At 38.6% G+C, this 22,940-nt stretch overlaps 4 protein-coding genes across 4 annotated transcripts; 3 read left to right on the top strand and 1 right to left on the bottom strand.

Annotated features, from left to right (window-relative positions):
• Positions 1-1,422: 1,422 nt before the first annotated feature.
• Positions 1,423-12,925, bottom strand: LOC114350678 (heparan-alpha-glucosaminide N-acetyltransferase). The gene is made up of 7 exons (XM_028301566.1): positions 12,802-12,925; positions 10,259-10,463; positions 5,969-6,136; positions 5,106-5,227; positions 4,347-4,516; positions 2,842-3,028; positions 1,423-2,225 (listed from the first exon to the last, which is right to left on the bottom strand). Exons 1-7 carry the CDS (start codon positions 12,891-12,893, stop codon positions 1,931-1,933), a joined length of 1,239 nt encoding a protein of 412 aa, XP_028157367.1. The 5' UTR covers positions 12,894-12,925; the 3' UTR covers positions 1,423-1,930.
• A 1,415-nt stretch (positions 12,926-14,340) lies between these two features.
• On the top strand, positions 14,341-16,746 carry LOC114350677 (juvenile hormone esterase-like). Its single transcript, XM_028301565.1, has 3 exons — positions 14,341-14,742; positions 15,084-16,309; positions 16,447-16,746. Exons 1-3 carry the CDS (start codon positions 14,563-14,565, stop codon positions 16,640-16,642), a joined length of 1,602 nt encoding a protein of 533 aa, XP_028157366.1. The 5' UTR covers positions 14,341-14,562; the 3' UTR covers positions 16,643-16,746.
• Positions 16,747-17,498: 752 nt separating this feature from the next.
• Positions 17,499-19,953, top strand: LOC114350674 (juvenile hormone esterase-like). The gene is made up of 3 exons (XM_028301561.1): positions 17,499-17,788; positions 17,946-19,180; positions 19,263-19,953. The coding sequence occupies exons 1-3, from the start codon at positions 17,609-17,611 to the stop codon at positions 19,456-19,458; spliced, it is 1,611 nt and encodes a 536-aa protein (XP_028157362.1). The 5' UTR covers positions 17,499-17,608; the 3' UTR covers positions 19,459-19,953.
• A 118-nt stretch (positions 19,954-20,071) lies between these two features.
• Positions 20,072-22,656, top strand: LOC114350675 (juvenile hormone esterase-like). Its single transcript, XM_028301563.1, has 3 exons — positions 20,072-20,420; positions 20,618-21,849; positions 21,993-22,656. Exons 1-3 carry the CDS (start codon positions 20,241-20,243, stop codon positions 22,186-22,188), a joined length of 1,608 nt encoding a protein of 535 aa, XP_028157364.1. The 5' UTR covers positions 20,072-20,240; the 3' UTR covers positions 22,189-22,656.
• Positions 22,657-22,940: the final 284 nt, after the last annotated feature.

Raw genomic sequence — 22,940 nt, 5'->3', positions numbered from 1 at the left:
CCAGTTGAATTTAACGGATGTGATAAACAGAAGTATCTTATTACTTTTGATCATTAGAATAGTGTTTTTGAAATATTTATATGCTCAAACATTTTTTTAGTAAAATCAATTTTTATTATTTTTATTTATAAAATCAAAATTTTACTTAAAATCTGTATCAACTACTTGTTATCATTTATTACATCTGTTAAATTACCGGCCTAAATAAATATTGTTTCGTATTAATATTTTTAATGTGTGTGCAATTATCTTTTACATTTTGAAAGTTCTTCCTATTTAGAGAATTAAGGAAATGTCTATTTATATTACGCTGAGATATAATATATCATCATTATATTGACCCGTCTCACCAGGGATCGTATTAAGAGAATTGAGATATATTTTAAGAGATTTTTTCTAATGAAATTTTAGAAATATATATTTAACACTGTTTTACGTGTCTTTATCGCTATACAAGTTAGGTCTCTAGTTTACTGTACGGTAGTATCTACTCCAGATACAGTGTTGAACGTGCGTGCCTGCTATCAGCATTGATTTTACCAATACGAAATAAGCATCAACGATAGTGTAGCAAATGACGATAGAAAAGTATCATTTTAGAAACTTTGTACTTTTAAAGTATTTAACATGTAAAATGTTTAATTCCTAACATGGCATTTACTGTCTACAAAAAGAGTGATGTAATTGAAAACGACTTATATAAATTAACTAAATTAGTTGATATTTAACTTATGGAATTATATTATTAAGTAGCGCAGCGTGCGCGGTCGTCTGACACGATGCATTGTAATGGAATGCCAAACATACATAATTTTACATGTTATTTTGTGAGCACCGCACACATTTTGGGTGACAATAGTAACGACCCGTTCGAGATCGATCGATGATTGCATCGATACAATTCGATTTGAAGAATGAATGAAATGTGATGCATGAGAGAACCAATTGACATTTGACATCGCATGCATGAACGAACATTCCAAATTCAAATTTCGAACGGGTCGCTGTGGGAGCGGGACTGTGCGCCTGCGGTAGTTTGTTATACATTTTGAAGTGTAATTTTATTGATAGTTTTATTGTTAAAACTATTCGCTGTTACCTTGAGTCATGATTTGTTGAATCGTTTGTTTTATTATTATTTTCCAATGACATTGCGGATTTTACTGTCACCCTTGAGCTAATAAAGTGTCAAATATTGTATACCGGCCGTTTTAATACCCTATCCTATAAATTTCCCTAGGTTTTCCTGCTGCCTGTTTAAACAAGAGTAAAGAATGAGCATGTTATCAAAAACTGAAATACCTGGATCACTTTGCAGAACTATATTTTCTTGGTTGAATATGCATTTATTTGGCTTGTTGTGTGTGGTATATAAATGAAAAGTTAAGAAATATTTAAAATACTTTATTTTATTTTAGCAGCCTTATAAAATAACGCATTACATACAGGCAACTGTCATTTCAAGACACTATTTTATAGTTTTAAGACTAGATACTACAAAATATTCGCGTCACAATTTTTAACAAGAAGATTAACTTACGAATTGGACTCAGTCTCAACATTAATCAAAGACACATTCAAGACACAGGTTCCGAAAACAAATTATACGTAAAATGCATTTTAAAGGCATTTGAGAACAAATTAATCTCATTACCTATACAATATACAAATATCAAAATTAAATGCGAAAAATGTTTGACACCAAAAAACTGACCACACTGATCTCCATCTGAATTTCAATTACATTTATGATCCACTATAGTAGGGCACTGAAGTATAAATTCTATAAATATTTGAACAATTCTGATGTTTTTGAAATAACCGATGAATTTTCACAAAAATATCAATCTTAAATCATAAATTTGTCCATACACTGATCTTTCTACAACTTGACGTAGCGGGACCAGAAGCCGGCGTGTCCATCCGACAATCAGAGGGTGATGAATACTTTTTTCTTGGCCATGACGTGCGCGATGATGACCCACAGCGCGGTGCCCCACGTGGCCTCTATCAAGCTGATGGCGTGGGTCCTCATGTGGGGCACACTCCAGTGGAAGGGGAAGAGGTGTGCGCAGACCGAGTGACCCACGTAGAGAGCGATTGCGTTGAGTCCCGGTGCGCGGAAGGGGCCCCCGTTCCAAAGCCGCCACGCGTCGGTTAGGGTGTAGCAGACACTGAGAAGCACCAGGCAGCACGCTGACGTCACTAGCACGAAGGACATGGACCTGGGAATAAAAGTCCCGGGAAGATAAGTTTGGAGAAGTAAAACAAATGAACGCAGAGTCGATAAACAATCAGGTAACTTTAAATTACGCCGCGGTCAAGGCTTGGCGGGGGACCATCAGAGAGTTAGGATATGGTCTGGGCTTTGTAAGGGACATAATTACATAACCTTTCGTGTGTACTAAATTAACACAATGGATTTTCTATTACAATTTATTGTGGTCAAAGGTTGATGTCGAATTTGTTGATAGGTCTTGAATAAGTACGGTCAACAGCACGTCAACGTAAACACTGTGGTATCTTACGTAGTTGCGATACGGGCGACTTTGCAACGAAAATGTATAGCTTGATGTGCTGTCGACTGTACCTATCATGGTGAACACACATGTACATACAAAAGGTTGTTTTTAACGGAGACCTCTGCTGAAACTAACTCCCTGGAGCTGCTAAGCGATAGGTTTTCAGACCTTGTTAGAGATACTTATGCCCGTTTTCACCATCAATCCCTAATTTTTAAGTGACCCCTATGAAAACAAAATGCCTCTTGTGTGTTACCATAGGGGTCACTTAAAAATTGGGGATTGATTGTGAAAACGGGCATTAGGAGAATAAACTTACCACAAGTTTTTGTTAATCGGAATGACTCCGTGTTCCCTGGAGAAGCCTGCGAGCAGCGCTCCAGAAAGTGCGAAGACCAGTCCCCAAGCGAGCCAGCGGGATATCCGGGACTTGTGGGAGCGTTGCAGGAGCACGGTGGCCCCCGCCTGGATGCCCAGGAGGACTTGCACGGCCGATGTCAGACAACCTGGGACGAGATAGAAAATAGATATGTAGAATTCCATTTTGTAGACCGAGTTTAGTGTTTGCTTTACACAAAAAGTCATAAATGTGTATTATGTTCTTTTGTAGGTAATATCTTTCGTTCGGTCTTTTGTCAAACGACGTCCACTGCTGGACAATAAAGGCTTCTTTTACCAAGAATTTTCATAAGTGCTGTTACTTCGAGTAGTTTAGCTGGTAGTTCATAAACTTATCATCATTAGTGTTCAACACCATCAAAATTATAATGCGATAGTTGAACTGAATTCTTCGCTATTCAGCTTCACTCTACTTCACGCCAGAGCCACACATTGGCTTATGGCTTAGGTCCAATCTTGGCTACGAATTTTTAACCGTTTGCACCAAGTAATCCTTCAGGGTCAGTGGGTGGTCCTCCGTAGACTCCCCTAGCGTCGCTGTGTCGGAAGAGTTGCGAGAATCCCATACAGGCGGTGAATGTAGTCCGCTGTGCCTCCTATGTTTATAATTCGAATTTCGAATAATCTTACCAAGCAGTCCTTCAGGGTCGGTGGGTGGTCCTCCGTAGACCTTCCTCGCTGTGCTGGAAGAGATACGAGGATCCCAGCAGCAGATGATCGATGTATGTACGCCGCCTTTGTTTGAAATTCGAACAATATTAGCATTCTCACCAAGCAGTCCTTCAGGGTCGGTGGGTGGTCCCCCGTAGACCTTCCTCGCGTCGCTGTGCTGGAAGAGATGTGCTGATCCTAGCAGCAGGCGGTTGATGTAGCCCACCGCGTCGCCGCTGCACTCGAGCGCTACCCAGTCACGGTATAGATAGTATTACCATGACCCAGTCGTCGTGCTTGCAGCTGGGACCTAAGTAGCTCTCACCAAGCAGTCCTTCAGGGTCGGTGGGTGGTCCCCCGTAGACCCGCCTGGCGTCGCTGTGCTGGAAGAGATGTGCTGATCCTAACAGCAGGCGGTCGATGTAGCCCGCTACGTTGCCTATGTTTATCATTTGAATTTCGCATAATCTTACCAAGAAGTCCTTCAGGGTCAGTAGGCGGTCCCCCGTAGACCTTCCTCGCGTCGCTGTGCTGGAAGAGATACGAGGATCCCAGCAGCAGGCGGTCGATGTAGCTCGCCGCGCCTTCTATGTTTATAATTCGAATTTTGAGTAATCTTACCAAGAAGTTCATCAGGGTCGGTGGGCGGTCCTCCGTAGACCTTCCTCGCGTCGCTGTGCTGGAAGAGATGCGAGGATCCCATACAGGCGGTCGATGTAGCCCGCCGCGCCTCCTATGTTTACCTATGACTCAAATAAACTTTAGCTTTCTCACCAAGCAGTCCTTCAGGGTCGGTGGGTGGTCCTCCGTAGACTCGTCTCGCGTCGCTGTGCTGGAAGAGATGTGCCGATCCTAGCAGCAGGCGGTCGATGTAGCCCGCCGCGCCACCGCTACATTCCGGGGCTACCCAGTCGTCGTGCTTGCCGCCTGGGCCTAAGTAGCCTCTGCAAGGGAAAGGATAGATTGGAAATTGGTATAAAATATAAACATTAAACTGTTGTACTTTGAGTATATTAATTTTTACAAGTGCATGTAAAATGTACAATACCGGCCTATTTGATCTGCTTCATGTACGAGAACTCTCAGCAACCGCTCGATTATCGCTGTATCTAAGTAGCTGGCCTTATGACAAAATAGGGAGAACTTATTATTTTGTCCGCCAGTATAGTTGTAATAGTGGCGATTTTTCAATAGCCAATAAATTGTATAAGTGGTCAGACGTACTGCCAGTGCCTACATGGCATGGCTTATATCGCAGCTTATACAGGGTGGAAACGTTAAGTGATCTCACTTGATTATTTCTAAACTATACAACATATTGAAAAACTGGTTACTGATCCTGAAAGTGCTTCATGAGCTCTTGAATACATTGAATTTTCGGATAGGTCCAGTTTATTCTGTAACCTATTATTAATACCGTTTGATAGAGCTCATAAAGCACTTTCAGGATCAGTAACTAATTTTTTGATATCTTGTATAGTTTAGAAATAATCGAGTGAGATCACTTATCGTTTCCACCCTGTAGATTCTTACGGCGGGCAGTCGGGGTGGTGCACGGTGAAGGTGACAGCGCTGTGCAGCGCTACCAACACAGCGGCCAGTGCCCAGCACCACACGCACGATAGCACGTCCTTTAGTGCCTGCCCGCAAGCTCCCTGCAAATTGAGGTGAGGATATTACTGTATGTTATTTTTCAGAATTCAGAAGTGCTCTTTGGAAGCTATTAAAAACATAATAGACCCGGTTTCCACCAGAGAGGATGAAAGATGTATTTGAATAACCAGTCAGATTTTCGAACCGGAGCTGAACAAAGAGGTAATGTGGAAATAACGACAAACTCTTCTCCTCTCTTTGTTGACCGTGCCTTAGGAAACGACAATTATAAAACTCGTTTCAAAGTCGAGGTAGAATCCAATTCACGACACTGGTAACTCTATCTAAACTAAACGTGGAGCTTATAAATTAAAAGGCTGAAAAGGTTTTATTAGAGTATCATTTGCATATGATTTCATGATGATGGATTGATTACGGATTTCACGGGATCACTTGTACCTGAGTTTTATACATAAAACTTACAGGTGAACAGGTGGCTTACAAGCCGCAGGTGCATGCTTATAAGCATGCAATTGCTATAGCAACCTGCGGTGGCAGGGAAGTGGCTCATAGATACAGACAAAACAGCACATCCCTCAAACTAAACACTGTTGTTGCAATAGTTTCTATTTTATAACAAAAACTAGCTGGATAATGTAGCTTTCGAATGGTGAAAGAATTTTTAAAAAGGGTCCAGTAGTTTTTGAGCCTATTCATTACAACCAAACAAACAAAGTTTTCCTCTTTATAATATTAGTGTAGATGTAGGTATAATCCGATGTGCTGTGGACTGTAAAACTTACTCTAGGCGGCGTGTAGTACTTAGGCGCGGTGAGGGCGTAGAAGCCAGCGGAGATGAAGTAGGCCACCGCCAGCCGCTGCAGCACGCCGAAGATACGCAGCTGCTGCAGCATGTTGGAGCCGTAGATCGTGTTCAGGCTCATGCCCAGCAGGAACATCATTATGGACCTCTGGAACAGGAACGAAGTGTTAGCTAAATAATAACATAATCATCATCATATCGCAGGACGTCCACTGCTGAATAAGGCTCTCATTCTCAATGACTTCCACATCGCCCGATTGGTAGTTGCGGTTGGTATTTAACTATTTACATAGTATAAAATGAAGTCGCTTCTCTGTACCCTTGGACTTTTAAACTACTCAACGGATTTTAATGCAGTTTTCAGCAACAGATAGTCTGGAATCAAGAGGGAGGTTTTTAATTAACATTGAACCCGTGCAAAGCCGAGGCAGGTCATCATCATCATTATCATTTCAGCCATAGGACGTCCACTGCTGAACATAGGCCTCCCCCAATGCTTTCCATGTTGATCGATTGGCAGCGGTCTGCGTCCAGCGCTTCCCTGCTACCTTTACGATGTCGTCGGTCCACCTTGTAGGTGGACGTCCCACGCGACCCGAGGCAGGTCGCTAGTAATAAATAAATTATTCTTGGACTCTAACACTACGCTATACTTATAAGCAACGCTTATACCTACTATGGGTAGCATACAATAAAGAGTCATAATTATTTGTTGATCAACGCTTTTTTCCCCGAGAAGTTGTAATCTATCGTAGGTAATCAAACGGAATAATATTGACACAATGTTATAATAGCCGTGAAGTGTTACAATAACAAAGTTATCATATGTTTATTATGCCTATTCATTAAATAATGAAGTTTCTTACTCAAAACAATGCTATAAAAGATCAATTTCTCATTATAAGAACTTTATTTCATGTGATAAAATGCTACCGTCGGGTTAGAGGGAAAACCGACTACCTATCTACTAAAATTTTTTTAGCTATTCTCTTAAATGTCCTGTCGGCACAGCATTTAATTTTTATCTAATGGTGATAAATCCAACTATGGAAATAATCTCTTTTGCCTCTAACCCGGCGCTATTACGATTCTCAATGTAAAGTGTATATGCGTCGAAATATTCACCTCTCACAATACTCTCAATAGTAGGTACAATAATCTAGTTCTCAAATCATGACATCAATGCCTAATCATTGTCTTAGTCAAACTGTATCCTCAATTCAGAAGTATGCATCTAAACCAGGCCGCACTGGGTCACAGTCACAGCGTCAAAACTAATAAGCGGTGTCTTTAAAATTCCATCAGCCGGACGCTAATTACGATTGTGCGATATACAACGGCGTATGTGATTGTACACAGCGCTCTATCCATTAAACAAACAATGAAATGTATGAATGACTTGTAAAATCATCATTCACCGAGAGGAGAAAGCTCCGAGCGAGACACGCGAGAACAGAATTTCCAATGAAAAATTCTGCAATGGCGCGTGCGTCCGACATACTCGTATCTCCCAGATATTGTATTAAGATTCTATAGAATCACATAAAATAAGGAAGTGAAAAGTGACGCAATCGATTTGAAAGTGAGAGGTCGCGTGCGGTGAATATAATTTCTGTTTACAATGGATAAGCTTCCCATTACACAGTCATTGGAGGACCCGATCATGAGCTTATATGCTTTTTTGATGACTTTCTATTAGCATAATTTAAGATAACTACGTAAAATCTTCCTTACTGTATAGGTATCTTACTTAACCATTATCATCTGTGATAAGTTGTTTTACTATTTAGACTGAAACTGTAGGCCTAAGATGCGCGCCGTGATAACTTTTATCGAAGTCAAAATGTATGGGAAAAATCGATAAAATGGCGTGATAACCGCTTATCGCGGCGCGCATCTTAGGCCTACTGAAATACGTTTTAATCGCATGTAGAGAACTAGGTAAAGCTGAAAAAATCGCGCTTCATTTCAATAGAGCCCATTGGACGTAAAAAAGCATCTCATTGTATAGCTCCACAGTACTATCAGAGTGCATCCTATTAAAGCCAATGTTCTCGTTCCGCCAGTGCTACGCAACGTTTACATAATAATACTGGTTCTAAAAGGTTACGGGCCCATCCACCCTGAGCGCGAGCTTTAAGCACTAATTTAGTGATGGGCCGACTATGGTCTTTGCCGACTAACCGACTAGCCGACTAATCGGTTTTCAAATTGCCGATTAGTCGGCCGACTAATCGGCAATGCCGATCATTCTAATACCTACTTGTCCAAAGAATAAATTATTTAGATTTTCTCAAAGAAATATGAATATCTAGATTTCTAAAGAGATTAACTTCTTGAAAAATGAGTTTTCTTTAATATGAGAAAAAATAAAAAGCAACATTACAATCACCTAACAGTACCTAAGGTAGATGTCATAATTTTCGACGGCGGAGGGGTCAGAGTAGGTGACAAAATGATCGCCTCCTGCTGGGCTAGGATGCGCGCCGTGATATTATTCTTACTGATCGACGTCAAAATGTATGGGCAAAATTGCGCTTATCGCGGCACGTATCCTTGGCCCACTGATTCCTCTCCACCCTCCACGATGTTGGTCAGCGAGCTTACAGGTGGGCAATTTGCCGGGACGGACTGTGATAGTAGATGGCTTTGTCCGGATTCCCATAGTTTTTCACACTAAGGCAATCTCAGGGGTTATTTAAGTGGGTATTCCTCATCCTTCCGGTGAGAGGAGCCCCACATAATCTACCACTTCCCCGCAGGATAGGTATGCAATTCCATGCATTTTTTCCCCGAAAAAAAGTGTCATAATTTTGGACAAATTACATAGAATTTACACATTTTTGATGATTTCCTGGTAATTTTAACTAATGTTAACTAACTTTGTATGAATTTAGACTGATTGCCAAAATTTTAAATCGAGTGAAACCACTTTTTACTGATTTTTTGTAGTCAATAGTGGTTTAGATAAACGCCCCTGGCCTAGGTAGACCTAGGTAATCATCTTGGTGATTATGAGTTTATTTCATTCACACACATATTTAATTTTGTAATGCGCCGATTATAATCGGCATATTTTGCCGAATAGTCGTCACTAGTCGGCCGACTACAAATGATGCCGAATAGTCGGCTTTCCCGACTAGTCGGCGACTAGTCGGCCCATCTCTAGCACTAAAGCTTCTTGCAGGCAGGCCTGTGTGTGCGAACTGTCTGCAAAAAGTTACATTGTTTTTCGCCCGACGTATTTTTTGAAAGTATTGGCCTTTTTTAAGTTCGATCTAGCTTGTCTCTACCAAGTCTCTACCGGTAAGCTGGATTTAAATATCTCTAGAGGCTCTGGAGGACTTATTAGCATGCAAGCTAAGCGCTCGGTATGCTATACCTACCTAGTTCCGAACTCTTATGCCCGTTTTCACCATTAATCCCTAATTTTTAAGTGACCCCTATGTAGTGTATTTTAAGTAACACATAACGTCATGAAATTTATTTTCATAGGGGTCACTTAAAAATAAGGGTGTGTAATGGTGAAAACGGGCATTAAACTTATATTTATTTCCACAAAGTTAAGTGTACGTAGGTCATCATCAATAACTGCTATTTTAACTACTATGATGTGTCATAGCTACACCACAACACCAGGATAACGTCTTTATTTATATAACGACAGTTTTAACATCATTTATTGTATGAACAAATCATTTACTGTCTCCTACTGGACATAAAAGATCTTGTTTGTCTTTAATAGCATTTTTATCGAAAACCAATTAATTAAATTAATAACACTGTAGGAAAAATAAAAATACGTCAATAATAAACACGTTAATTAAGTTATTTGTGTTAAAAATAAAAACTTGTGAACGAAAACATTTTCCGAACTAGACAATAGATTATTGGATTGTTCCTTTGATGTGCCAATAAAGTGGTAGGTACAAGACTTTTCATCAATAAAATGAAAAGAGGAAATAGGATAATGAACGGAAAATAGCTTAAAATTTTATTACGTAAGTCTATCATAATAATAAGTAGGTACCTAGGTAGTGTTTTTTTTGTCAGAGGATCACACAAGCACAAGCAGTTGTCTGTGTCATGCTTGTGTACCTTCTGTCAAATAAAACATTCTAAGGCTGGGTTGCACCATCTTATTTTAACTTTGAAAAACGTAAAAAATCTGTCAAACCCCATACAAAAAACACCAGTTATCGTTGAAGTTACGGTCAAAGTTAGGTGGTGCAACTCAGCCTAAATATTAATAAATCTGATGCACACATACCCTGACGATGTGCAGCACAATCTTCCACCTCGGGACTCCTTTAGCGAAGGCGCTCTTGACGGACAGAGGGATGCAAACGCCCATGATCCACAGGAAGGCAGGGAACACCAGGTCGCCGGCCACCATCCCGTTCCACGTGGCGTGCTCCAGCCACCAGTAGCCCCCCGCGCCGTCGTTGACGAAGATCATGAACACTATTGCGATGCTGCGAATGGTGAAAGATGAAGGTTTAACTTCAGATGCAAGGTAATGAAACGCAATTTACGATCATTTTTAGAGCATTATAGAAAATTAATGTATAGTGAACAAACAAATACAACCACATTTGTGGATTACGAGTAAACCACACATGTAACGCAAATAAATGATTAGAATTTAAAGTCATTTATTTTCTGAAGGCTGGGTGTGAGTTTACTTCTAACGTCGTCAAGGGTGAGCGCGTAAAAAAATTACATTAAATGTATATGACGGATTGTACAACGCCCCTAGCGGAAACGTTCAAGAACTAAAATTTTCATATATTTTTAATGCGTTCACTAGTGAGTACTACGTTTGATGTAAAAACACACTCAGCCCTCTGCAAATAGATTATTTAAAATCAATTTACAAAAACATCCAAAAAGCGTCTCTAACATAATTTCCCAGAGTTGTACGTGGTAGGCCAATATTCCCGTTATCCCCTCTACCTAAATCAGTTATGGTGGGTTCACCACAATAGTCCTGTACCGGTCGGGAATGAACTAGGGTCCTCTCTGCTGCGATAATATGTCTGTACTATTGGGCTATTGTCTAAGTAATGATTTTTTATAGTTTATCGTTCGTTCGTTTTAGCCAAATGACGTCCACCGCTGGACAAAGGCCTCCCCCAAGGTTTTCCACAATGAACGGCCCTGCGCCCCCGCATCCAGGCTCTTCCCGCGACCTTGACCTTTACAGTTTTTACTCTAGCTTAATAAGGTAAATCTGACTCTATCTTAGCTGCAACAAACCTATAATCCTTCGGGCGATGACTATAAAAACTCTTTTCACATAAACGACAACGACCTGCGAGCATTCAATGCAAGCAAGCTGTTTAAAAGACGTGTTAAGTAAGTATTTCTGCAAAGGGCATGTTTCCCTGTATCCTCCAATACCCGTTTAGTTTTCTTGTTTATCTAGTTCCGCTAGTCCCTAATGCTCTCGCAAAGCATATTATTATTATCCTGATCCTGCAGGATTAGAACCGGTAGAGCCAGCGGGCGTTGGATGTGGCCATATAAGTGGACTGTAAATATAGTATATGTTAAGGGCATCTGTAGTATTTCTAGCACGAATAACTTTAGACTTACAATCGTTTGCGTATTCGAATCGCCATCAAAATATTTAGTATGAAAACATAAACAGTGACTCTGCGAACACGACGTAAAGTGAACTTGGTATGAGAATGGTAGCACGAAACTAATTTTGACAATCGAGGTCGAATTATTTCGCATATAGATGACCCACGCTGAACTGTCCCACCAAACTCAATGACAGGGGGGCGCTACCATCGTTCAACTATATGGTTTCCAACATGGCAAAAATCGGAACCAGCGATCCGGTATTGACGGTAGCGCCCCACTGTCAATGTCATGCATGGATAGGACAGTTCAGTATTTTAATTGGAATTATACGCAAACGATTCAAAGACGAAACTTTTTCGTGCTAGACCTCCATAAACTCCATAAACACCTACTTCAGTGATGCTTACTATAATTTATTAAGAAATTGTGGCTGCCATGGAGCTTTTAATTTTAATTTCATTCCAGATTACCCTAAACCTAATGCTAAACATTAGGTTTTAAAAGCATTTCTATCAGTAATGATGCCCTCGTTAATTGCAAACAAAATAATATAAAGAGAGCATAGTGAGTGAGAAAGCAGTGAGTACCCTAAATAATGCTCAAACTCATCATCTCAGCTGTTCAAAGATGTAAAAACTTCTTCACATCGTTAGGCGTGATGAATGTACACATAATTCACTTTCTGACTTTTTGATGTATCAACCGTGCTTAATTTAACACGTTCACTTGCAAACGACGAGTAAAAACAGTACAATTTTATTTTGTACTACACAATCTTCATTATAAATTAATTATAACTAGATTATTCTCACTTTCTGAAAGTAAAAAGTATGCAAATATTTCGCGACTTGTGTAACTTATTAACGATTACGTGTAGTGATTAAATATGAAATGTAATTCTTATCAAACTTTGAATTAGACTTATATTATGTTAGGCAATTTAGTTTTTAAATATCCCACGAGAAAATATTAAAACAATAAAGAAGACGGGTAAGTATTCTAGCGCCGAAGAGAAACAACAACGCTATCATATAGGTACTTGCACATAACTTACCCTCTGAAGTTGTTAAGTGCTCGCAGCCGAGCCGCTGTTGTATGGCCAGCTCCCTATCCCATAGCGCAGCATCACCAGCCGCACCAGAAGTATAGCAGCCTCCCAGCAACTCGCCGAAGAGAAGCGTGATCGCTTTCATACAATACATATACTTGCACATAACTCACCCTCTGAAGGTGTCAAGCGCTCGCAGCCGCTGCTGGATGGCCAGCTCCTTGTCCCCGTAGCGCAGCTTGCCAGTCCGGCGCACGCGCGACATTAACAGCTGCACTAATACTACCTATAGCAGCCTCCCAGCAGCACATCAAGTGGAATGCCGAGTTGTATTTCTAAAACTTGTTCTATTATTTTATACTATTTGGCTGCGACTCGGCGTGACGACAATACAAAACATTTTTCGCGAATCGGTGTTCATACATTCACACAATACATTAGACGCCATGTTGTCATAAACGACATATTATAAAATCGCTGTGATTTAATATTCTTAATCATTAATTTTATGGCAAGTGTCCATCAGGAATCGTTGTTCTTACACACAGAATCGTATTATTTCGCTTTCGGGTAGTAATATGTCAAAATTGTTGGTTCTTTAGGCGAACAATGTATGGAGAACGAACATTGTCCTTTACATTGTAAAAACAATCTTGTACAAGAATAAGTACGAGTACCAATTAAATAATTCGGAAGTTCAGTGTGATTTTACGAAAATGTAGAGTCATCTTGGCACGTAGATATGTTTTGCGATTGGCTAGATTTAAAAACAAATGCACATAGTACAATTTGTGAAATCCTTTTTAATTTGTCCATATTCAGCGAAGGTTTTGCCAGCTTTAAAAATTTACTAACCACTGTTTGCATCGATCGCAAATTTTTTGTCTTTTGGCCAAAAAATGAATAAAATCGTCACACAATATAAAGCAATTACTTACACCTGACCCTTATCTTTTAAGTGTGTGGGTATATTTAAAATACCCATTCATGACAAACGATATCATTATGTTTATGTTCGAGATTTTGCGATTATTTAGTAGGTAAAAAAACCCAAACCGTTTGGAAACGATCAGATAATGTTATCTCTAATAATTATAATTACATTTATTAGAGATTATATTAAAGTGGTGGTCGGATAATAAACAAGGATAACAAAAAAAAAACAATCGAAGATGTAAATACAGTATGTTTGGGATAAGGCTAGCGATTGTCAATTTTATGACAAAAATACCCCCAAAAACGTGCCCGACAAAACTGAATTTTTTAACAAAAATTAAAATTCATGATTTTTTTTAAAGTTTTTTGGTAATGACCAAAAATAATGATTTTAATTTTTTCTGTCTTTTTTTAATGAGACATATTATTGGCTTACAAATGCAAATTTGTATTTATCTGTAAGACGGGCACATAAGAAATACAAACAATTTTTATGTAGAGTCACATAAATAATTCATAAATCAAAAACTTTACTAACTTAGTAGATATTTTGTACTGCTGTGCCTGGATGTGCTCTTTTCTGACCTCGACTTGCCATTACTCAAGAATGAAGTCACAGTTTACCCAAACAATTTAGGTATTTATCTACGCCTAGTTTACACACAAAAAATCTATGATTATTTTGTTTTGATTCTATATCGTCGCTGATTGTACTTGTAAGAAGTCATCAAGTTGACAACACATTTTTTGTATTAAATTCCCACTTTTTAGAGTAGGTTTTGGTTTTGGTATTTCCCATATTTGAAGGAGTTTTACATTTGAACAGTTGTGTGGCTATCGCAGAGGCTTCGGAGACACTTCAATGATAAAATTGAATTGAAAGTGATATAACCATTCAAAAGTTTGAGATAAAATGACCTACCTATCTGTATAATATCGTGCATCGACACATCGTAAGTGTTATTTTCCAAGAAACTGTTGCTATTGTTGGTGGAAAAATGAAAGAGTTCGTAGTAGTGATTCTGCTGATAAGTTATGTGGCAAGCTCAAGTTTGAGGATTGATCCTCTGGTGCTGACCCAGCAAGGCCTGGTGAGAGGGCAGAGGGCGGAGGACGGCGAATACACAACATTTCTGGGCATTCCTTACGCCGCCGTGGACGAGGATAATCCTTTCGGTGTAAGTCATAGATGGATACTTTTATATGTACCTACTTAAATAATACTTTTGAATGTTAGAGCTTCTAAAAAAACTGTAGAGTTGAGCGAACTAGCTAATATACATAGAGTACCTATCTACCGGATAGGGTAAGATGACGGTAAACGATGATCGTTAAAAAAGCTCATTTATTTTCTGTAAGTACCTAGTCGTACTTAAGCACTCAAAGAGCAGTTTTACTCGTCTCAACCCAATCAAATCAAATCAAATTACTGGAATATAATAATAAAATGGTCTACCTGGTATTAATATACTGGTAGGTATATTTTTGTGATTCTCATAAACATTCTTTTATTTTCCAGCCGGCAAAGCCACCCCCTGTATTTAACGAAAACATTTTCAAAGCAAACAATGGATCAATCATGTGTCCGCAAACACTGTTTTTTGATATGCAAGGTAGCGGCACTGAAACTCTAGACTGTCTTCGACTGAATATATTTGTGCCAAACAATGCTACCTCCAAGAATCCCTTACCCGTGTTAGTGTGGATCCACGGAGGAGGTTTTGAACTAGGTTCAGGGACCACCAGCGTCACAAATCTAGTAAACCAAGGCATTGTGGTAGTAACAATCAACTATCGTTTGGGCCCATACGGATTTATGTGTCTCGATGTCCCATCGGTGCCCGGCAACCAAGGTCTCAAGGACCAGTATGCTGCCCTGCAATGGGTCAGGAACAACATAGGGTCATTCGGAGGCAATCCCTACAACGTCACCATATCAGGACAAAGCGCTGGTGCGTGTTCCGTTCTTCTACAATTATATTCGGCGAAAGAAAAGCTGTTCCATAAAATAATAGTACAAAGTGGAACCCCACAAAATGAAGGAATGTTTGTGAATGGAGACGTGGAAGTTGCTAAGAAATTGGCCAACCATTTAGGCTTCAATACCACAGACACTGAACAAGCTTTGGGCTTTCTTACTAAAACCCCATTTAATTTAGTAACATCTGCCCTCGCCAAACTCAAAATAAAATTGAGACCTTGTAAAGAGCTGTCATTTACCGGTGTTGACAATTTTGTAGATACAGATCCATTCAGTTTATCTAATGGAAAGAAAATCAAAGGAACTCCTATTTTAATTGGTCACACAAGCAAGGAAGAGATGGGCCTGGGGAGCAGTTTCTACGACGGCTATTACAACGATGACCCATTTTACAATAGAATAGTCACTAACTATAATTTAGAGGATGAGAAGGCGAGAAATGTATCAGATACTATTAGACATTACTATGTTGGTGACCAGCCTATATCGGAAAAACTTTATTCGGAATTGGGGAATTTTGAATCAGATTTTATATTCAATCATCCTATGCAGAGAATGATAACTAATTTGTTAAAAGAAAATGCAAATCCCGTGTATCAATACATGTTTAGTTACGTGGGAGATTCCGGAGACGAGGGCGCAGGTCATGGGGCGGATGGAAAGTATCTCTACCAGACAGGTGATCCTTCTGTTCAACTTACCGAAGACGACAAACTTGTTGCTGATCGAATGGTTACCATGTGGACGAATTTTGTGAAATATGGGTAAGTGAAGTGAAGATAAAAAATTGATGATGACGTGACAAGTTTATTTTTAACAAACAAATTAATTACATAAAAATACAGTTTCAGGTGTTTAAGCAGAAAATCTTGATAAAAGAACGATTTTGTAAATGTTACAGGGATCCCACACCAAGCTATGCGAACTCTCTCCCAGTGACGTGGAGTAAGTCAAGCCTCGCCACCCGGCCGTACCTGCTCATAGACAAAGACTTGAGGATGGAGAGCAGAGTTTTCAGCGACAGGATGGCTTTTTGGGACCTTTTCTATGACAACTACGGCAAATTCAATAAGCTGACAACAAATTGCGATGTATAAAATCTCATTCAAAATTGTTATTTATTCGACAACTAGTTTAAAGTAAAGATTTGGTATAGTATATAACAATTTACTATAGAATTATATGTTTTTATTTTATTTTAGTGAGAGCTTAGTTTATTTGAATGCATTACTAGTATTAAGACATTTCTACAAGTCCCATTTATTTCAAATTAACCTTCTAAATTGGGAAAAAGCGCTATTGTCAAAGGGGTTTTACAAGTTACCTGAAAACTTGAGCTATTTAACGACTACAAAAGAATCATAAAGTTAGGTAATCTATTACATAAAGGAACTATCAAAGTTAACAACACTCAAAACTTTCGAGTAGGTAAAAACCAAATTCTCGAGAGTCTGTATAATGCTATTTATTGACTTGGTAAAACCTAAACTCTTGAGTACATAAATCATTATCTATTTAATACTCAGGTTTTGATTAACAAGATATTGTCATCAATGCCTTTTCAACCGACTTCAAAAAAAGGAGGAGGTTCTCAATTCGACCCGTATGTTTTTTTTTTTTTTTTTTAAGTATCAATCATGGTATACCTACATAAATATTAATAATTCGTCCTAATAAATAAGTAGGTAATTAGTAATTATTATTCTGCTTTTTAGTGTAGGTTTTTTGGAGTCGGTTTTATTTTTTTTTATAAAATTTAACTTATATCCACCCGTATCCATTTTAGGGGTTGTCAGAAAAAATCTTTAACCTGTGTGTATTTTATTCACTTATGTAACGGATATTTTTTTCGATTAACTAATTACAATCGTCACATGAGTTTTACTATTAGACTCTATATCATTAGTAACGTAGAGGGAGCTAGACACTCCAATAGAACTAGATATTCCAATGATAACAATAATCGAGATAAACTTCAATCCATTCAAACCTTTCAGATAAAAACAGTGCTGTATCACAAGTGCATTTGCTCAGAGGCTGCTAGTGTAAATGGTAGTGGAAAGATGAAGGTGATTTTTGGAGTGATTCTAATGATAAGTTATGTGGCAGGGTCAAGTTTGAGGATCGATCCTCTGGTGCTGATTCAACAAGGCCTGGTGAGAGGGCAGAGAGCGGAGGATGGCGACTATACAACGTTTCTGGGCATTCCCTATGCTGCCGTAGACGAAGATAATCCTTTCGGTGTAAGTACAACCTGGATCTTACTTTTAATCTAAATATTCCATATGAATAAAATTTTGGATGGCGATCATAATTACTTATGTGAATATTAAAACTCATATTACGGTATTTTATTAAATTTTTCTGTTCTGTAAAATTAGGTATCTTAATATTTTTCAGCCAGCTAAGCCACCCCCTGCATTTGAAGAAGTTTATAAAGCAAATGATGGATCTATCATGTGTCCACAATCAGCATTTGTTACTCGTAATTTCATGCAAGATATGGGCACCGAAACATTAGACTGCCTGCGACTAAATATTTATGTGCCTAATGATGCTACTTCCAAGAATCCTTTACCGGTGTTAGTATGGGTCCATGGTGGAGGGTTCGGAGGAGGATTTGCAGGGGCTAGCAGCGTCACAAGTTTAGTAAGCAAAGGCATCGTAGTAGTATCGATCAATTATCGGTTGGGCCCCTATGGATTTATGTGCCTTAACGTCCCTTCGGTGCCCGGCAATCAAGGTCTCAAGGACCAGTATGCTGCCCTGCAGTGGGTCAGGAACAACATAGGGTCATTCGGAGGCAATCCTTACAACGTTACCTTAGCAGGCCAAAGTGCTGGCGCATGTTCCGTCCTTCTACAATTATATTCAGCCAAAGAAAAGCTTTTCCATAAATTAATAGTACAAAGTGGAACACCACAAAATGAAGGAATGTTTGTGAAAGGAGATGTGGATGCTGCCAAAAAGTTGGCCAACCATTTAGGCTTTAATACCACTGACACTGAGCAAGCTTTGGGATTTCTTGCTAAAACCCCATTTAAATTGGTAACATCTGCCATCGCTGAACTTAAAATAAAACTGAGACCTTGTAAAGAGCTGTCATTTAGCGGTGTTGATAATTTTGTAGATACAGATCCATTCAGTTTATCTAATGAAAAGAAAATCAAAGGAACTCCTATTTTAATTGGTCACACAAGCAAGGAAGAGATGAGCCTGGGGAGCAGTTACTACGACGGTTATTATGATGATGATCCATTTTACAATAGAATAGCCATTAACTATAATTTAGAGGAAGAAAAGGCGAAAAAAGTGGCAGATACAATAAGACATTACTATGTCGGTGATCAGGCCATATCGGAAAAACTGTTTCCGGAGTTGGGAGATTTTGAATCGGATTTCATATTTAATCATCCTATGCAAAGTATGATAACTAATTTGTTAAATGAAAATGCAAATCCCGTGTATCAATATATGTTTAGTTATGTCGGTGACTCCGGAGAGGCGGGCGCGGGGCATTCTGCAGAGCTCAAGTATCTGTTCGAATTGACTGGATTTTCATCTGAGATGACTGAAGATGACAAACTCGTTTCAGATCGAATGACAACCATGTGGACAAATTTTATAAAATATGGGTAAATATTTGAATATGTACTTTAAAAAAACCTGGATGATTTAATATGTGTAAGTTTAGTATAAATCTGATTTTTCTTTCAGAAATCCTACACCGAGCTATGCGAACGCTCTCCCAGTGACGTGGAGCAAGTCAAGCCTCGCCACCCGGCCGTACCTGCTCATAGACAAAGACTTGAGGATGGAGAGCAGAGTTTTCAGCGACAGGATGGCTTTTTGGGATCTTTTTTATGACAGCTTCGGCACATACAACAAGTTGGCAAGAGAATGCGATATTTAAAATCTCATGTTATATGGGTAATTCAAAAAATATTGCTTATTTAGTTCCTATGTGAAGGTTTAGATTATAAAAAATCAATACGTGTTATTAAGTAAATGGCTTTTTTTCGATGGATATTACGAGAATGTTGTAACTGTCATCAAAAGGCAGTAACCTCAGACAACAAATAAGTTTGTTTGGCTATTTATCCAGAGGTTAAATGGTACTATTACTGGAGGCAGCTATATTTTAGCATGTAATATTTCTGTTCCTGAATATCTATGTAAGCAACTATGGATTCGGAGGGTAATTTAATGATTAAATAATATTATTTATTACAAATTACTTACATAAAATATACATTTATAAAACCTAAAAGTGATGGTAATGGAATTACCTAAAGGAATGAATGGAATGACTTAAAAGAACGATGACTCATAAGTTTACACTCAAAATAATGTGGTATTATGGTAATAATAATTACAGTTTATGAAAATGGACTTTGCAGTTTTTTTATTTTTTGATAAAGCCACAAACCATAGAAATAGGTACTATCATAAAAGGTAGGCAGACAGTAAAAAACATGAACTGTTAGGACATATCACTAGAATTTAAAGGAGGCTGTTCCTCGCTCTCGTTGAAATAAATTATTATATATCGCAGCGGTTACGTACCTACTTCAATGATAACAATGAGCGAGATAATCTCTAAAAACTTCTCGATAAAACTACTTCATATATCTCTCAGCGCTGTATCACAAGTGCATTATTTGCCTAGGGTCTGCTAGGGTTAACAGCGGTAGAATGAAGGTGGTTTTAGGAGTGATTGTACTGATAAGTTATGTGGCTTGTTGGGATTTGAGGATTGACCCTCTGGTGCTGATCAAACAAGGCCTGGTGAGAGGGCAGAGGGCGGAGGATGGCGACTACACAACATTTCTGGGCATTCCCTATGCTGCCGTGGATGAAAATAACCCCTTCGGTGTAAGTGTACCATAATAAGTCGTACCTACTTTTATTTTAATCTTAAAGCGATAATAATTAGAGTACTTACTATTGAATAAATCATCAACTATTTACGTAAAGTCTTAAAAATATTTAAATCAACTTCAGGTTTTCGTACTGATAACACATTAAGCAGTACTTTAGATAATTTTGATATACATCTTATATTTTTTCAGCCGGCACAAGCACCACCAGCGTTTGAAGAAGAAATTTATAAAGCATATGATGGATCCATCAAGTGTCCACAAACACCATTTTTTGGTTACGTACCCTATGGCGGCACTGAAAGTCTAGTCTGTCTTCGACTTAACATCTATGTGCCAAACTATGCCACTTCGAAGAATCCTTTACCCGTATTGGTCTGGATCCATGGAGGAGTTTTTGCCTCAGGATATGCAGGGGAATATAGTGTCGAAAATCTGGTAAACAAAGGTATTGTGGTTGTCACAATCAATTATCGGTTAGGCCCATACGGATTTATGTGTCTTGATGTCCCATCGGTGCCCGGCAATCAAGGTCTCAAGGACCAGTATGCTGCCCTGCAGTGGATCAGGAACAACATAGGTTCATTCGGAGGCAACCCCTACAACGTCACCATATCAGGACAAAGCGCTGGCGCGTGTTCCGTTCTTTTACATTTATATTCAGGCAAAGACAAGTTGTTCCATAAAGTAATAGTACAAAGTGGAACCCCACAAAACGAAGGTATGTTCGTGAATGGAGACGTAGACGCTGCCATAAAGTTAGCCAATCATTTAGGCTACAATACTACTGACACTGAACAAGCTTTGGGATTTCTTGCTAAAACTCCTTACAATTTAGTAACAGCTGCCACTATCCAACTTAATTTACAATTGAGACCTTGCAAGGAAAGATCGTTTAGCGGTGTTGACAATTTTGTAGATACAGATCCTTACAGTTTATCTAACGAAAAGAAAATCAAAGGAACGCCTATTTTGATTGGTCATACGAGCATGGAAGAAATCACATTGATGAGCAGTTACTACGATGGTTATTTTAACGATGATCCATTTTACAATAGGATTGTCAAAAACTATAATTTAAACGAACAAAAGTCAAGGAAAGTAGCAGACACTATTAAACATTACTATATTGGTGACCGGGCCATATCTAAAGAGCTGATTTCAGTGTTTGGAGATTTTGAATCAGATTTCATATTTAATCACCCTATGCAGAGAATGATAACAAATTTGTTGAATGAGGGTCCAAGTGCCCTGTACCAATATTTGTTTAGTTATGTGGGTGATTCCGGAGACGCGGGTGCAGGGCACTCTGCAGAACTCAATTATTTATTCCGAGTGGCTGGACCCACATTTGCGATGAATGAAGATGATAAACTCGTTGCAGATCGACTCACAACTCTGTGGACGAATTTTGTCAAATACGGGTAAGATTACGATGGATATGTTTTAAATTAAACTTACTCAAAAGAAGATACACTCGTATATTATATGGGACGTATATAGTTTTCACTAATTTCTGATTTTTTTCACGTGAAAGTTACTTTGTAAATATGTTTCTTTCTTTCAGAAATCCCACACCAAGTTATGCGAACACTCTACCAGTGACGTGGAGCAAGTCAAGCCTCGCCACCCGGCCGTACCTGCTCATCGACAAAGACTTGAGGATGGAGAGCAGAGTTTTCAGCGACAGAATGGCTTTTTGGGATCTTTTCTACGACAACTACGGCACATACAATAAACTAGCAAGAGAATGTGTTTTTTAAAATCTCACTGTTTTCAATATTCGGTGGCTCTTCATTCAAAGACAGTTTTCGATAGGTACTAAGAATTTCTAGAAGCTATAGGGATGATAGATTTTTTCCTTGTTATTTTTTTGTTCCTGAAATGTTTATAACCCTATCCCTTTTAAGCTCGCCAGTATTATTTAGTGTTTCATCATTGTGTTATTTACATTTTATTAAACCTTTCATTAATGTATTTCTTCTTAATGGTTACGCCATTAAGTTGAAAGGATTTAAAAACCGTAAGTAGACACATAATATCATGTGCCTCAATAAGATCTATCATACTTATTAATGTGTGAGTGAACAATATAAAACCAAGAAATTGTTGGTAATCAAATACAAAACAAATTTAGAAATCATGTACATTTAGTGAAACTGTGACTTACAGGAACGATGATTCAAAAGTTAAACTCAAGTTATAATAATAATACATTTCTTGAAAATCGATGTTGCTGGTTATTGTTTGGTAAAGCCCCAAACCCTTGAATATAGGCTTGATAATGCTATCTAAGAGGTAGACAGACGACAAAAATCAAGTAAGATCGCTAGAAAATATCGACGGCTTTTTCCCACCCTCCTAGTTATCAGGGATTTCAGATATACTAGAAATAGCAACCCTTAGTAAGGGTATTTCAAGGACACACTACATATTCTATTCGTCTTCTGTATTCCTTTAATTTATTATTGCTTCATGCATTACCATGACAGTGGACGTCTTATGGCTGAGATGA

Source organism: Ostrinia furnacalis, unplaced genomic scaffold, assembly GCF_004193835.3.
Source record: "Ostrinia furnacalis isolate ACB-3 unplaced genomic scaffold, ASM419383v2 OfSCF0954, whole genome shotgun sequence".
Classification (NCBI taxonomy): domain Eukaryota; kingdom Metazoa; phylum Arthropoda; class Insecta; order Lepidoptera; family Crambidae; genus Ostrinia; species Ostrinia furnacalis.
The sequence above is the reverse complement of the archived record's forward strand: the minus strand, read 5'-3'. Positions and strand labels throughout refer to the sequence as shown.

Bases quoted from the DNA above. Each gene is read 5' to 3' on its own strand.
- LOC114350678 (XM_028301566.1), bottom strand. From the start codon at position 12,893: ATGTCGCGCGTGCGCCGGACTGGCAAGCTGCGCTACGGGGACAAGGAG. The intron at 10,464-12,801 runs GTGAGTTATGTG...CACCATTCGCAG, and splicing joins GCGCTTGACACCTTCAGAGG to CATCGCAATAGTGTTCATGA. The intron at 3,029-4,346 runs GTGAGAAAGCTA...ATCTCGTCCCAG, and splicing joins CGACCCTGAAGGACTGCTTG to GTTGTCTGACATCGGCCGTG.
- LOC114350677 (XM_028301565.1), top strand. From the start codon at position 14,563: ATGAAAGAGTTCGTAGTAGTGATTCTGCTGATAAGTTATGTGGCAAGC. The intron at 14,743-15,083 runs GTAAGTCATAGA...TTTATTTTCCAG, and splicing joins ACGAGGATAATCCTTTCGGT to CCGGCAAAGCCACCCCCTGT. The intron at 16,310-16,446 runs GTAAGTGAAGTG...TAAATGTTACAG, and splicing joins ACGAATTTTGTGAAATATGG to GGATCCCACACCAAGCTATG.
- LOC114350674 (XM_028301561.1), top strand. From the start codon at position 17,609: ATGAAGGTGATTTTTGGAGTGATTCTAATGATAAGTTATGTGGCAGGG. The intron at 17,789-17,945 runs GTAAGTACAACC...AATATTTTTCAG, and splicing joins ACGAAGATAATCCTTTCGGT to CCAGCTAAGCCACCCCCTGC. The intron at 19,181-19,262 runs GTAAATATTTGA...TTTTTCTTTCAG, and splicing joins ACAAATTTTATAAAATATGG to AAATCCTACACCGAGCTATG.
- LOC114350675 (XM_028301563.1), top strand. From the start codon at position 20,241: ATGAAGGTGGTTTTAGGAGTGATTGTACTGATAAGTTATGTGGCTTGT. The intron at 20,421-20,617 runs GTAAGTGTACCA...ATATTTTTTCAG, and splicing joins ATGAAAATAACCCCTTCGGT to CCGGCACAAGCACCACCAGC. The intron at 21,850-21,992 runs GTAAGATTACGA...TCTTTCTTTCAG, and splicing joins ACGAATTTTGTCAAATACGG to AAATCCCACACCAAGTTATG.